This window comes from Lycorma delicatula, chromosome 1, assembly GCF_047948215.1.
Source record: "Lycorma delicatula isolate Av1 chromosome 1, ASM4794821v1, whole genome shotgun sequence".
Classification (NCBI taxonomy): Eukaryota; Metazoa; Arthropoda; class Insecta; order Hemiptera; family Fulgoridae; genus Lycorma; species Lycorma delicatula.
Window position 1 is genome coordinate 348,682,293 of NC_134455.1, and position 12,848 is coordinate 348,695,140.

At 31.3% G+C, this 12,848-nt stretch overlaps 1 protein-coding gene across 2 annotated transcripts in view; it reads left to right on the forward strand.

Moving 5' to 3' along the window:
• LOC142334448 (ATP-dependent RNA helicase DDX54) overlaps positions 1-12,848 on the forward strand; it is a 69,604-nt gene that overhangs the window by 25,596 nt on the left and 31,160 nt on the right. For both annotated transcript variants that reach the window (XM_075382464.1, XM_075382463.1), the window contains exon 7: positions 9,875-10,085. In XM_075382464.1, coding sequence (XP_075238579.1) covers positions 9,875-10,085 — 211 coding nt within the window. The remainder of the gene's footprint in view (positions 1-9,874; positions 10,086-12,848) is intronic.

A 12,848-nucleotide genomic window follows, 5' to 3' on the forward strand; every position in this document is an offset into this window, starting at 1 on the left:
TTTCGTACTGAAGTATGACTCAACAATGAAAACACGTTCATCTAGCGAATACACCATCTTGTCTCTAACAATACACTGAACATTATGATTGCATTGTTGTTACTATCGGTAGTGTTCTACTGCATCGCCGCGATGTTCACATGTTGGACGAATCCATTTCAGTAACGACTAGGGGAGTAAGCTTGACTTTTGAAATTTCATGGATGAGTGATTGATGGGTTGCGTTTTATATGGGACCCCTGTAGTTTAGTGGTTAATAGTTTAGCCATTACTAATTGCCAGCAGCTTGAAGTTTTTCAGTTAAGAACTGTACCTGGCAGCTTCAAATTAAAAGTTATAGATTATCCCTTTCTAACAGATTGAAAAGGAATGCAAATTACCTTCTAGCTCATCCTCGTGGTAGTTTTATTTTTTCTTTACATTATTATTTTATACTTTACAATTTTTTAAATAATAATTTTTTGCATAACCTTTTTAATAATTTTTTAATTCTGCAAAAAATTATTATTTAAAATCATTTAATTATCATTATTTATAAGCATTTAATTATTATTTAAAATCATTTTGCAGATAAATTTTAGTTTTTTATTTAATAAAATATTGGTGTTGGGGAAATTTTCCCAGTAGAAGTCTTTAGGATTGCATAACTCTGGTAATATTAATCAGATTTGGCAACATTTGGTGTTTTGAAAGGTAACTTATTATGTTTTTATATTTTTAGAAAGGTTTTAGGATGTATTAGTTTATTTACGTTGAAGTTATTACGTCTTGAAAATGAAGAAGTGTGACGTATTTTGAAATTTTATAATAAAAAAAGATGCGACACAGGCTTCAAAAAAAAAATTTGTGATGTTTATGAACATGATGTGATATCATCACATGTTATACATGATATCATGTTCAGCACAAAGATCAGTGTGGCACAAATATGGTTCAATCATTTTCAGTTTTGAAATTTTGATACCATTGATGCATCTTATTCTGTAAGCCAGTGACTTGAAAAGTCTATGAAATCACGGAAAAGATTGAGCAAGACTGGCACAATAATGATCGTGATATCGGCAACAAACTAGAAAAGACACAAAATGTTTTAACGTATTTGAAGAAGGCTGGATACAAAATAAATCCATTCTATGGTTTAGTATTGAAAAAAATTTTTATCTTCCTACTGTTGCCAAAACTGAATTAAATGGAACCATATTTGAAAACGCTTATTATAGGTGGTAAAAAATAGATTGTGTATAAAAATAATGTACAGAAAATATTGTGGTTGAAGCAAGTTGAAGCTCTCCAAACGTTGGCAAAGCCAGGATTATCACTAAAAAGTGATGTTTTGTGTGTGGTAAACATGGGTGGAATTGTTCAACTGCTGCTGCCTGGGTGAACGATTGATTCTAACCTCTACTGTTGACAACTGGAAATATTATGCCTAGCAGTCGAGGTAAATTAAGCAAAATTGATCAGTAAAAAAGGTGTCAAATTACATAACAACAATACCAGACCCCACACATCTTTGGTGTCCCACTGAAAATTGCACGAGCTTGGCCGGGAAGTTTTGATGCATCTACTATGTAGTCCTGATCTTGCACTGCCAGATTACCATTTTGTTTTGGTATGTATTGAAATCTCTTTATGGTATAAAGTTGGCTTCAAAAGAGACCCTCTGAAAATCATTTATCTCATGTTTTTTAAACACAGAAGTTCTACAGAAAGGGATTATATGATTTTATCTCAAAAAGTGCTCAGGGATACAGAGTAGCTGGACTGAAGGTGCAACCATATTGGAGAGGTATCTGTTGAGAGCCAAACTAAGGAATGATTCCTGAAAGAGGGCAGCAGCTCTTTCAGTAGTTTTAGGGGCGTGAGTCACAATGACTTAAACGGCCATATCAACATCACTCGGTCCTCTGAGTACTGCGCAACTGAAAGCAATGGAAAACTACAGCTGTTTTTTTTCCAAGAAAATGTGGCTCTCTGCATTTTCACATAACAATAATGGAATATACGGAATACTTGTAGAATTACTGCGCAGTGCAGGTGAGGAAGCGATTGATAGATTATACAAACTGTTGTGTAATATTTATGAAAAAGGGGAATTTCCGTCAGACTTCAAAAAAAGTGTTATAGTAATGATACCAAAGAAAGCAGGGGCAGATAAATGTGAAGAATACAGAACAATTAGTTTAACTAGCCATGCATCAAAAATCTTAACTAGAATTCTATACAGAAGAATTGAGAGGAGAGTGGAGGAAGTGTTAGGAGAAGACCAATTTGGTTTCAGGAAAAGTATAGGGACAAGGGAAGCAATTTTAGGCCTCAGATTAATAGTAGAAGGAAGATTAAAGAAAAACAAACCAACATACTTGGCATTTATAGACATAGAAAAGGCATTCGATAACGTAGACTGGAATAAAATGTTCAGCATTTTAAAAAATTAGGGTTCAAATACAGAGATAGAAGAACAATTGCTAACATGTACAGGAACCAAACAGCAACAGTAACAATTGAAGAACATAAGAAAGAAGCCGTAATAAGAAAGGGAGTCCGACAAGGATGTTCCTATCTCTGTTACTTTTTAATCTTTACATGGAACTAGCAGTTAATGATGTTAAAGAACAATTTAGATTCGGAGTAACAGTACAAGGTGAAAAGATAAAGATGCTAAGATTTGCTGATGATATAGTAATTCTAGCCGAGAGTAAAAAAGATTTAGAAGAAACAATGAACGGCATAGATGAAGTCCTACGCAAGAACTATCGCATGAAAATAAACAAGAACAAAACAAAAGTAATGAAATGTAGTAGAAATAACAAAGATGGACCACTGAATGTGAAAATAGGAGGAGAAAAGATTATGGAGGTAGAAGAATTTTGTTATTTGGGAAGTAGAATTACTAAAGATGGACGAAGCAGGAGCGATATAAAATGCCGAATAGCACGAGCTAAACGAGCCTTCAGTCAGAAATATAATTTGTTTACATCAAAAATTAACTTAAATGTCAGGAAAAGATTTTTGAAAGTGTATGTATGGAGTGTCGCTTTATATGGAAGTGAAACTTGGACAATCGGAGTATCTGAGAAGAAAAGATTAGAAGCTTTTGAAATGTGGTGCTATAGGAGAATGTTAAAAATCAGATGGGTGGATAAAGTGACAAATGAAGAGGTATTCATCAACTTGCCAGAACACTTCTTCATTTGTCATTTTATCTACCCACCTGATTTTTAACATTCTCCTATAGCACCACATTTCAAAAGCTTCTAATCTTTTCTTCTCTGGTACTCTGTACAAGTCTCACTTCCTCCGTATAAAGCTAACTCCAAACATAAATTTTCAAAAATCTTTTCCTGACATTTAAAATAATTTTTGATGTAAGCAAATTATATTTTTGAGTGAAACCTTGTTTCGCCTGTGCTATGCAGCATTTTATATTGCTCCTGCTTCGTCCATATTTAATAATTCTACTTCCCAAATAATAAAATTCTTCTACCTCTGTAATAATTTGTCTTCCTTTTTTATATTCAGTGGTCCATCTACAATATTTCTACTACATTTCATTACTTTTGTTTTATTCTTGTTTATTTTCATGCGGTAGTTCTTGTGTAGGACTTCACTCATGCCATTCACTGTTTCTTCTAAATTTTTTTTTCTCTGTAAGAATTGTGTATCATCAGCAAATCGTAATAGCTTTATCTCTTCATCAGATCTAAATTGTTCTTTAACATCATTAACTGCTAGTATATGTAAAGCTTAAAAAGTAACAGGCATGGGAACATCCTTGTCAGACTACCATTTTTATTCCTGCTTCTTTCTTATGTTCTTCGATTATTACTGTTGCAGTTTGGTTACTGTAAATGTTAGCAAGTATTCTTCTATCGCTATACTTGAACCCTAAATTTTTTAAAACTCTGAACATTTTATTCAAGTCTACAATATCAAATGCCTTTTCTAAGTCTATAAATGCAAGTATGTTGGTTTGTTTTTCTTTAATCTTCCTTCTACTATTAATCTAAGTGTTAAAATTGTTTCCCTTGTGCCTATACTTTTCCTGAAACCAAACTGGTCTTCTTGTAACACTTCTTCCACTTTCCTTTCAATTCTTATGTACAGAATAACGTTAAGATTTTTGATGCATGACTAATTAAGTTAATTGTTCTGTATCCTTCACATTTATCTACTCCTGCTGTCTTTGGTATCATGACTATAACACTCTTTTCGAAGTCTGACAGAACTTCCCCTTTTTGTAAATATTACACACCAGTTTGTATAATCTATCTATCGCTTCCTCACCTGCACTGTGCAGTAATTCTGCAGGTATCCCAGGAGCCTTTCTGCCATTCAAATTTTTTAATGTTCTTGTAAATTTAGATCTCAGTATTGTATCTCCGTTTTCATCCTCTTCGACTTCCTGTTCTTCCTCTATAACACCAGTTTCTAATTCATTTCCTCCATATAACTCTTCAATATACAAAGTGTGTTCAAAAAGTAACAAGAATTTTTGTTTTTTGGAAAGAATTTTATTTGTCTACATTAATGTTATCCCTTCAAAATAGTCCCCATTAGATATTATACACTTATGCCAGTGGTTTTTTCAATTCCTGAAACCTTTCTGGGATTCGATCATTGGACTAGTGTTTAGCTCTTTCAGCTACTCGCTTTTAATCTCATCTATGCTTGTAAAATGACAGCCCTTTAAGGTTCTCTTTATTTTTGGAAATAGAAAAAAGTCACACTGGACCATGTCTGGTGAATAACTACCCCATGCTGGCTGGGGTATAATTACAGTGTTGTTTTTGGCAAAAAATTGACCAACAAGCAATGAAGTGTAAGCAGGCACATTATCGTGGTGCAAAAGTCATGAATTGTTTTGCCACAAATCGAGCGTTTTTTTTGGATTGCTTCACGCAAACAGCATTGACCTTGTAGATAATACTCCTTATTGATCATTTGACCTTGTTGCAAGAACTCATGATGCACTATGCTGTTAAAATTGAAGAACACTGTGAGCATAACCTTCACATTTGACCGTACGTGCCAGAATGTCTCCACTGGGACAATTGAGCCTTAGTTTTGACATCATGTCCATAAACCTGTTATTGTTATGTTTATGGAGGTTTCATTACCTGTTATGACATGTTTCAGTAGTTCTGCATCGTTGTTGACTTCATTTAGCAACTCCTGAACAACTTCCATTCGCTGCTGTTTTTGCTCAAAATTCAACAGTTTTGGAACAAATTTTGCTGTCACAAGTTTCACACCCAAACATCCAAAAACATTTCATGGTATGAGTCAATTGATATCCCAACATCATCAGCGACTTCTCTGATTGTGATTCGGTGATCATTCATAATCATTTCTACATTTATCCTAACCATTTCCCTCTAAATTTTCTAACCTACCAACCTTTTTTAGACTTCTAACATTCCACACTCCAGCTCGTAGAATGTTATTTTTTAATTTTCTGGTGACCTCTTCCTTAGTAGTTCCCACCCAGAGATCTGAATGGGGACTAGTTTACCTCCGGAATATTTTACCAAGAAAGGCACTTCCATCTTTGTTACATGAAAATGCAAGATAGCTACATTTTCTTGGAAAAAAAAACAGCTGTAGTGTTCCATTGCTGTCAGCTGCACAGTACTCAGAAGATTAAGTGATGTTGATATGGCCGTTTAAGTCCTCCTGACCTATGCCCTTAACAACTACTGAAAGAGCTGCTGCCCTCTTTCAGGAATCATTCATTAGTCTGGATCTCAACAGATACCTCTCTGATATGGTTCCACCTTTGGTCCAGCTACTCTGTATCACTGAGCACTCAAGCCCCATCACCATCTGCAAGGTCTAATGATTTATAGAGGGAGTGCTCCCTAATAAAGGAATAATTACTAATATAGGATAATCAAAGAGCTTGGGGGTGGCAATTTTATATATAGTATAATTTTGTTTTCAAATCTTTTAAATTTATTTAAACATATATATATATATATATATATATATATATATATATTTTCTATGACACTCCTGGTAATGAAAGAATTTCAGGATTCCAATGTGGAGTCATACATCTAAATTAGTTCAGGGGTTGAGTTGCTATGCTGGAACAAACATACATACGTACATTCTAAATACATTACACTCCTTTTTGGGCAGTCGTGTAATAAGTAGTTTTAAATCACAGTGAGTATTTTGTAAAAGTAAATTAAAATATTTTAATTTTTCAAAGGTCTAAATTTGTTATACTAAAAACAGCAGTTTTTAATTTTTACAAATTCATAAGATTTTGTTTAGTTAATTATTAATGACAGTTGATTTTTTCTTTGTTTTTCATAGACTTTATTAAATCAATTTTTTCAGAATAAAATTTTCTACATGTTTTGGTAATAAAAATTAAAATGCATAAATTGCATTTATTAGTCCCTTAACAAAGTTATTCTACTTCAAACAAAAAAAAAAAAAGAAAGTTTTTTGCCACTGAATTTTTCTGTTTTACATTAGATATCATGAAAACTATGGAGAATTTTCCTTTCCTTTTGAATCACCTGCATATATATATATATATATATCCACCCTGCAAAAAAAAGTTCAAGACCCATCCATCCGCAGGAAAACTGATGCTTACGGTCTTTTGCGACTCACAAGCCCAGTACTGGAACATTATTAGGAAAGGGGTATGACAATAAACAGTGCAGATTACAGTGAGGTGCTTACTGCCAAGTTGAAGCCTGCAATTCGAAGCAAACGCTGAGGACTGCTGTCGAAAGGTGTTGTGTTTTGCGTGACAATGCCCATCCACATACTGCTGCCCACACTGCTGAAACGCTCCAGAAAATCAACTTTGAAGTACCAGCTCATCCTCCGCATAGTCCTGATCTTGCCCCTTCTGACTACCACTTGTTTGGTCCACTCAAAGAGGCATTAAGGGGCTGTCAATTTACCTCAGACGAAACAGTGAAAGAAGCAGTGCATTCCTGGCTCATAGCTCAACCGAAAACCTTCTTTTATTAGAGCATCAGGAAGCTTGTGCAATGATGGACCAAGTACATTGAAATGCAAGGGGAGTATGTTGAAAAATGATGTACATGTAAGTTTCCTATTTGTATTGCAATAAAATTTATAACTATATTGCGGATAATAATTGACTTACCCTCGTATATAGCCAATGACACTCTTGGTAACGTAAGGATTCCAACACGGATCATACATCTAAGCCATTTAGCTGCTACGGTGGAAGAAACAAGTCATGTAAAAATGGCAAATTTTCCTATTGTTCAGTATTTTGTGTTTTTTAAAGAAAATATTTATATCTCATGCTCCAATTAAGGAATCATTATAAATGTTTTATAATATTATAATGTTTACAAATATTTGAATATTAGATATTTATTATAAATAATATCTTTATAATATCTTATAAATTAAAATTATATTGTAAACAAAGTCACAAATTTCAAAATGGCAGCCACAGCAATTTCTTAAAAGTTATATTTCAGTAATCGGTAGTTTTATGAAAATACTTTTTTTTTTAAATGTTAAGACTTTCATTGTAAACAAAATTATACTCTATTTTGTAATATTGGGCAGCATACAACCAAGTTATTACAGAAAATTGTTTATATAATTTTCAGCTGGATTTCATTGGAGTGTGCTTAAAAAACTTAAATTAATAGTTTAGTGTTAATTAGTAAAATAAATTAAATTTATCAAACTAGTAATAATTGTCAATGCAATGCACTGTCACATTTTGTGACGATTCACAATACTAATTTTAGTTGTACATCTGAACAGTTGTATTATTGTTTTGCAGTTACCTTAATATTGAGCACAGTATTGTGCTAATACTAGTAAAAGTAATCAGATTATTCTAATTTGTTTCATTTTTATTCTCATAGTTAAGGTTTTTTTCTTCAAAAATTGATTAGTGTTAAATTCTTTTAATAGCAGTTTTCCTTTGCTTGTGTGTTAGATTTTGAAAATGGAAGTTTATTTTAATACAGAAATGCTGGATGTGCATTTTATGTACAGCCTGGTAGACTGCAGTTGAGCTAGTACTGCCTGTATGCAGAAAATTTTCCTACTTTCCATTTGACAAGTGAAAAATTCTTTACAATTTTAAATGAAAGGTTAAGACAGCTAGAAACTTTTCTCCTAGAGCTCATGATCAAGGAATACCACCAAGAATAAGAATGCATGAATTGGAAGAATGATATTTATACATATTGAGGTAAACCACAGGACATACAAGAAGGGTTGTGTTACGTGAATGAGTTGCTGGTAATATGATTGTTTGGAAAATTCTTCAAAGCCAAGAACTATATTCATATCATGTACAAAGAGATAATGTAAATACATATCATATATAAAGAGATTAATATAAATGACTGTTGGCCAAGACAACAATTTTTGTGAGGTGATTTTACAAAAAATTGACAATTAATGTGCAATTTTTTACTACAATAATGTTTGTTAATGAAACTGGATATATCTGAAGTAAAACCATCAATTTTTACAATAATTATTATTGAGCACAAGAAATCCTCTTGTTATTTCTCACCCAAGGCCTAGCAATCATTTTAATTAGTATTTGGGCTTGTATTATTGGCAATCAGTGTTTACTGCTGGCACTATTGAACAATAAGAATTATTACCAATCTTAGAAAATGTTGTATCAAATTATTTGGATGAAGTACCTGATAACTAGGAGTAACAGGTGATTCATGTGTGATGGTATCCCACCACTCTTCACTATTGTGTCTGCCAATTCTTGGATGATTATTTTCCTGAAAGGTAGATCAGTAATGAAGGCTCAATAGTTTGGCCTTCAAGATCTTCTGAGGTCATCTAAAAAGTATGGTTTATAGTATACCAGAGCTCAGTGTTGATGATCTTCAGCAGAGAATTGAAGAAGTTTTTGAAGTATCATTGTCACACTAGGAATTTTTGATAGACAGTTGTTAAAACATCGGCTACTACAGTGCATTGCCACCAATGGAGGCTGCTTCAAACATTTAATGTAGAAAAATTGAAAGTAAAACTTTTATGCAGTTATTTACATTTATATTGTTTAGATTCTAAATTTCAATAAATTTGCTGTTCATTGTAATCGCATAGTATTTATTGAATCGTAATCTTTTCTCTAATGATAAATAATTTTCAGTCAGTCATTGTTAAGAATGAATGATTCATTTAAAATTGTGGAAAACTGCTTTTATTAATAATCATTATTTTAATTTATGTAATACATATAAAAAAACAAAAAGGCCATCAGTTTGCAATTTAATAATGTTTCACAGATTGGTTTACTTATTGCAAGTTTAATTAACCTTAATTTATTGTCAAAAGTATGAAAAAAATTCACAGTTATTCAAATTAGTTTAATATGGTGGATATAAAATTCAGCTGAAAATTATCAAAGTTTTCTGTAATAACTCTGTTATTCATAGACTGATATTCAAAAATAAGTTGCAAATAATTAGTTTTCTATTGTTAATAATGAAGGTCGTAACATTTGCTGATGAAAAACATTTTGTTAAAACTAATGATTACTGAAATATAAAAGATTAACAGGTTGTTGAGGTTGCCATTTTGAAATTTGTAGACATATTTACAAAGTAACTTTTATTTATTAGAGAAAGTTGATCTAAATATGTGTACCAATTATAACGATTCCTCAATCCAATCTTAAAATATGAATTTTTCTGTAAAAGACACAAAATGCTGGACTGAAGGAAAACAGTAGAATATCATACAGATTTTTGTTTGTTTTGATACATAAAATCTGAAAATGAATACCCAAGTACACTTTTTTTTTTACATTCTGTATAAAAATATTTTTCTTATCTTTAGTTGAATTTAAAGTTGTTCTTCTTTTTTCTTGGTTCAGTTATTGGAAGCTTGTGATATAAAAAGTACATACATTTACTCAGATTTAGATCCAACCGCCAGAAAAATAAATGCAGCTAAATTTCAAACAAAAAAAGTGCAAATGCTGGTCGTCACTGATGTTGCTGCTCGTGGTATTGATATTCCACATCTGGATGTTGTTATCAATTATAACTTTCCAGCTAAGCCAAAATTATTTGTGCATAGAGTCGGTAAGTTGTTTTGAAAGTAAATTATACTTTTTAAATTAAGCTTATTTTTTTTTTAACATCTCAGTTAAATACTTCAGCATCCAGTGTAATTCAGTAAAAAATTAGTGGAGGTCTGTCGCCTTATTATTGCTGGTCTTACTGAGAATTCTTTGTTTTGTTGGAGCATTTACATTCAAGTTACCTACCTTTCCAACAGCCTAGAAGGCCTTTCCTTGTTACTAACAGAGTAACCACTTAATCTATATCATATCAGATTACCACTTTATCTATATCAGATTTTACAACTAGTCCTCCATCATGTTGGAAGGAACATTCTCATTGAAGGTACATGATATTTCACATACTAGAATATCTGGAGAAACAAAACTTGAAGTGCTTTATACATCTATGGCTAGACTATAATTTGCTAGACTATATCATCCAACATCAAGTGTGTGTTTAAACCGATTTAATGTTGGTTTTTATCTGGAGCAAGCAATGAGTTATAACATAAAATTGACGACAAGGCATGCACTCAACTCTTTCTGCTCCAATAGATTACTTTAACTTAGCTTGAGTTGGCATGTAAGTTTGGTTTGTCTATTAAAAGAAATACCTGAGTTTCGGTAGTTAAAATTTCAACCGTTGTAAAAAAAAATTGAATTAAGGTAAATTTTTATTAACCGTAACTCCTCGTAACTGATAAAACAGTTCTTTAGAAAAATATACTTTATATAATTTAAATATTTTATTTAAAAGTAAATCTAATTTCTGTGAACCTTTTTTTACCTGTATTAAATTTCAAGGTTTCAGTATTTTTTCATTGATATTTTACATTTGAAAAAGATGACTATTTGCTTCCTCTGATATTTAAATTTTTTTTGTTTTTTTTTTGTAATAGGTATTTTGCATTGTATGTTAATGTGCTTCCTATTTGTCTTATCTTATACTTAGTGCTGCCCTTTTACTACTGCTGCAAAAATTATATACACTCAAATTTGAATCCTTTTAAAGAACAAACTATCCACTGTGATTTCAATATGCAGATCACATCACAATTTTATTCTGTATTTGATGTTGAATTTTTGTTTTTTTTACAAGATATGGTTTTTATGAGAACAGAAAGATTTTTCTTTTTTTTGTTTTTGTTGCGTAGTTTGACTGATCAATTCCCATTAAATATTAATTAAAATTAAACCATACACAACTGTTAAAATTTCAAGAATAAATAATAATAATAAGTTAGTCTTATAATTAAATACCAACCAAATAAAGTAGAATATACGAGGGGGTGCTGAAAAATTCATGGCTTTGTCTAGAAAGAGAATGGAACCAGAGTTTTGAAATTATCTATTTATTCATTATATTCTCCACTGAGACTGATACACTTGGTACATCGTGATTTATATAATAAAACTTTTTTCATAATCATTCTTTTTATTATCCGATTATGTCAATAGGAGTGGCAATGCATTTAACTGTTATATATAGATGCTTTTTTGTTCTCTTCTGCAGCTTCACCGATCAAACCAATTACAACAACCAACTTATGGGTAGTAACAGGTCTTCAGTGTGGAAGTAATATAGGCTATCTTAAATTGTCTTATCTAAAGGGGGGAACTCCAGCAACATGTTTTAAAAATTACGCTCTTTTCAAATTTTAATGATGGTATTCCATAAAACCAAAAAAGAGACCTTTTTCCTTTTATGATCTCTTCTAAAAATTCATTGTTGTTGAGATATAAGCAAAGCATTTGCTCTGTAAAAGGAAACAGAAATTATTGTAGCTAAGTCCCACCTGCGCACTTATGTTGCCGGTATGAATTGCGTTGCTGTTAATGATGGAATATTACAGGTCAGAACCATTGTGTGATATCTCTACTAATTATCATTGTACAAAAAGTATAATGCAAACCTGTGAGATACCCCAATCGTCAAATTTTTAATTTAATTAAAATATTAATTTTAATGAGCTGATACATATATACATTACAGGAATATACATTAACTTTAAAATTTCTATGTAAATGAATGTTTTAAAAAACAGTATTGTATTTAGATGAATACTATATTGAATGGTAAAGTAATGGAAAATATAAAAAAACGGTAAATAAAATAATTATTAAAAACCAGAAAACCCTGACTACTAATTCTATATATATACCTAGAATAATTATTAAAAATGAATGAAAAATAGTTAAACAAGTTTTTTTTAATTTTCTTAGAGGCATTTTTTCAGGATACAGTTAGTTTGTGATGTGAAATTAATATCATTTTTACATTTTATGTTGTAGTCGAGTCCCTGTGTAGGCTATTTCAGATTTTGACTTTAATGGCTTCCATGTTGTTAATACAATATAAAATGTAGAAGTAATATTAAATTTCACATCGCAAACTAACTTACTGTATCCTCAAAAAAGTCTGTAAGAAAAAAAAGAAAAATTTTTTAATGATTTTTTTTTGTTCATTCATAATTATTCTATAATTAGATGTGTACAATTAATAGTTCAGGTTTTTGTCAATCTTCCTTCCTTTGTACTAGCAAGAAACATAACATTTTATGTTATAAGAATGATACAAAACTATATGTAATGTGCTGTGTTAAGATAACATATTGTGTTGTAGAAATTTCAAAACCTAACTGTGATAAGATTTTGATTAATATATTGCCATACTATGCCAACTATGCCTATTTAAAGAGTGATGAAAATTGTAGTTATTAGAGAATGGTTATTTTAATTCCTATAATGTACTTTGCCTAGTTACAAACATAATTGTGGAACT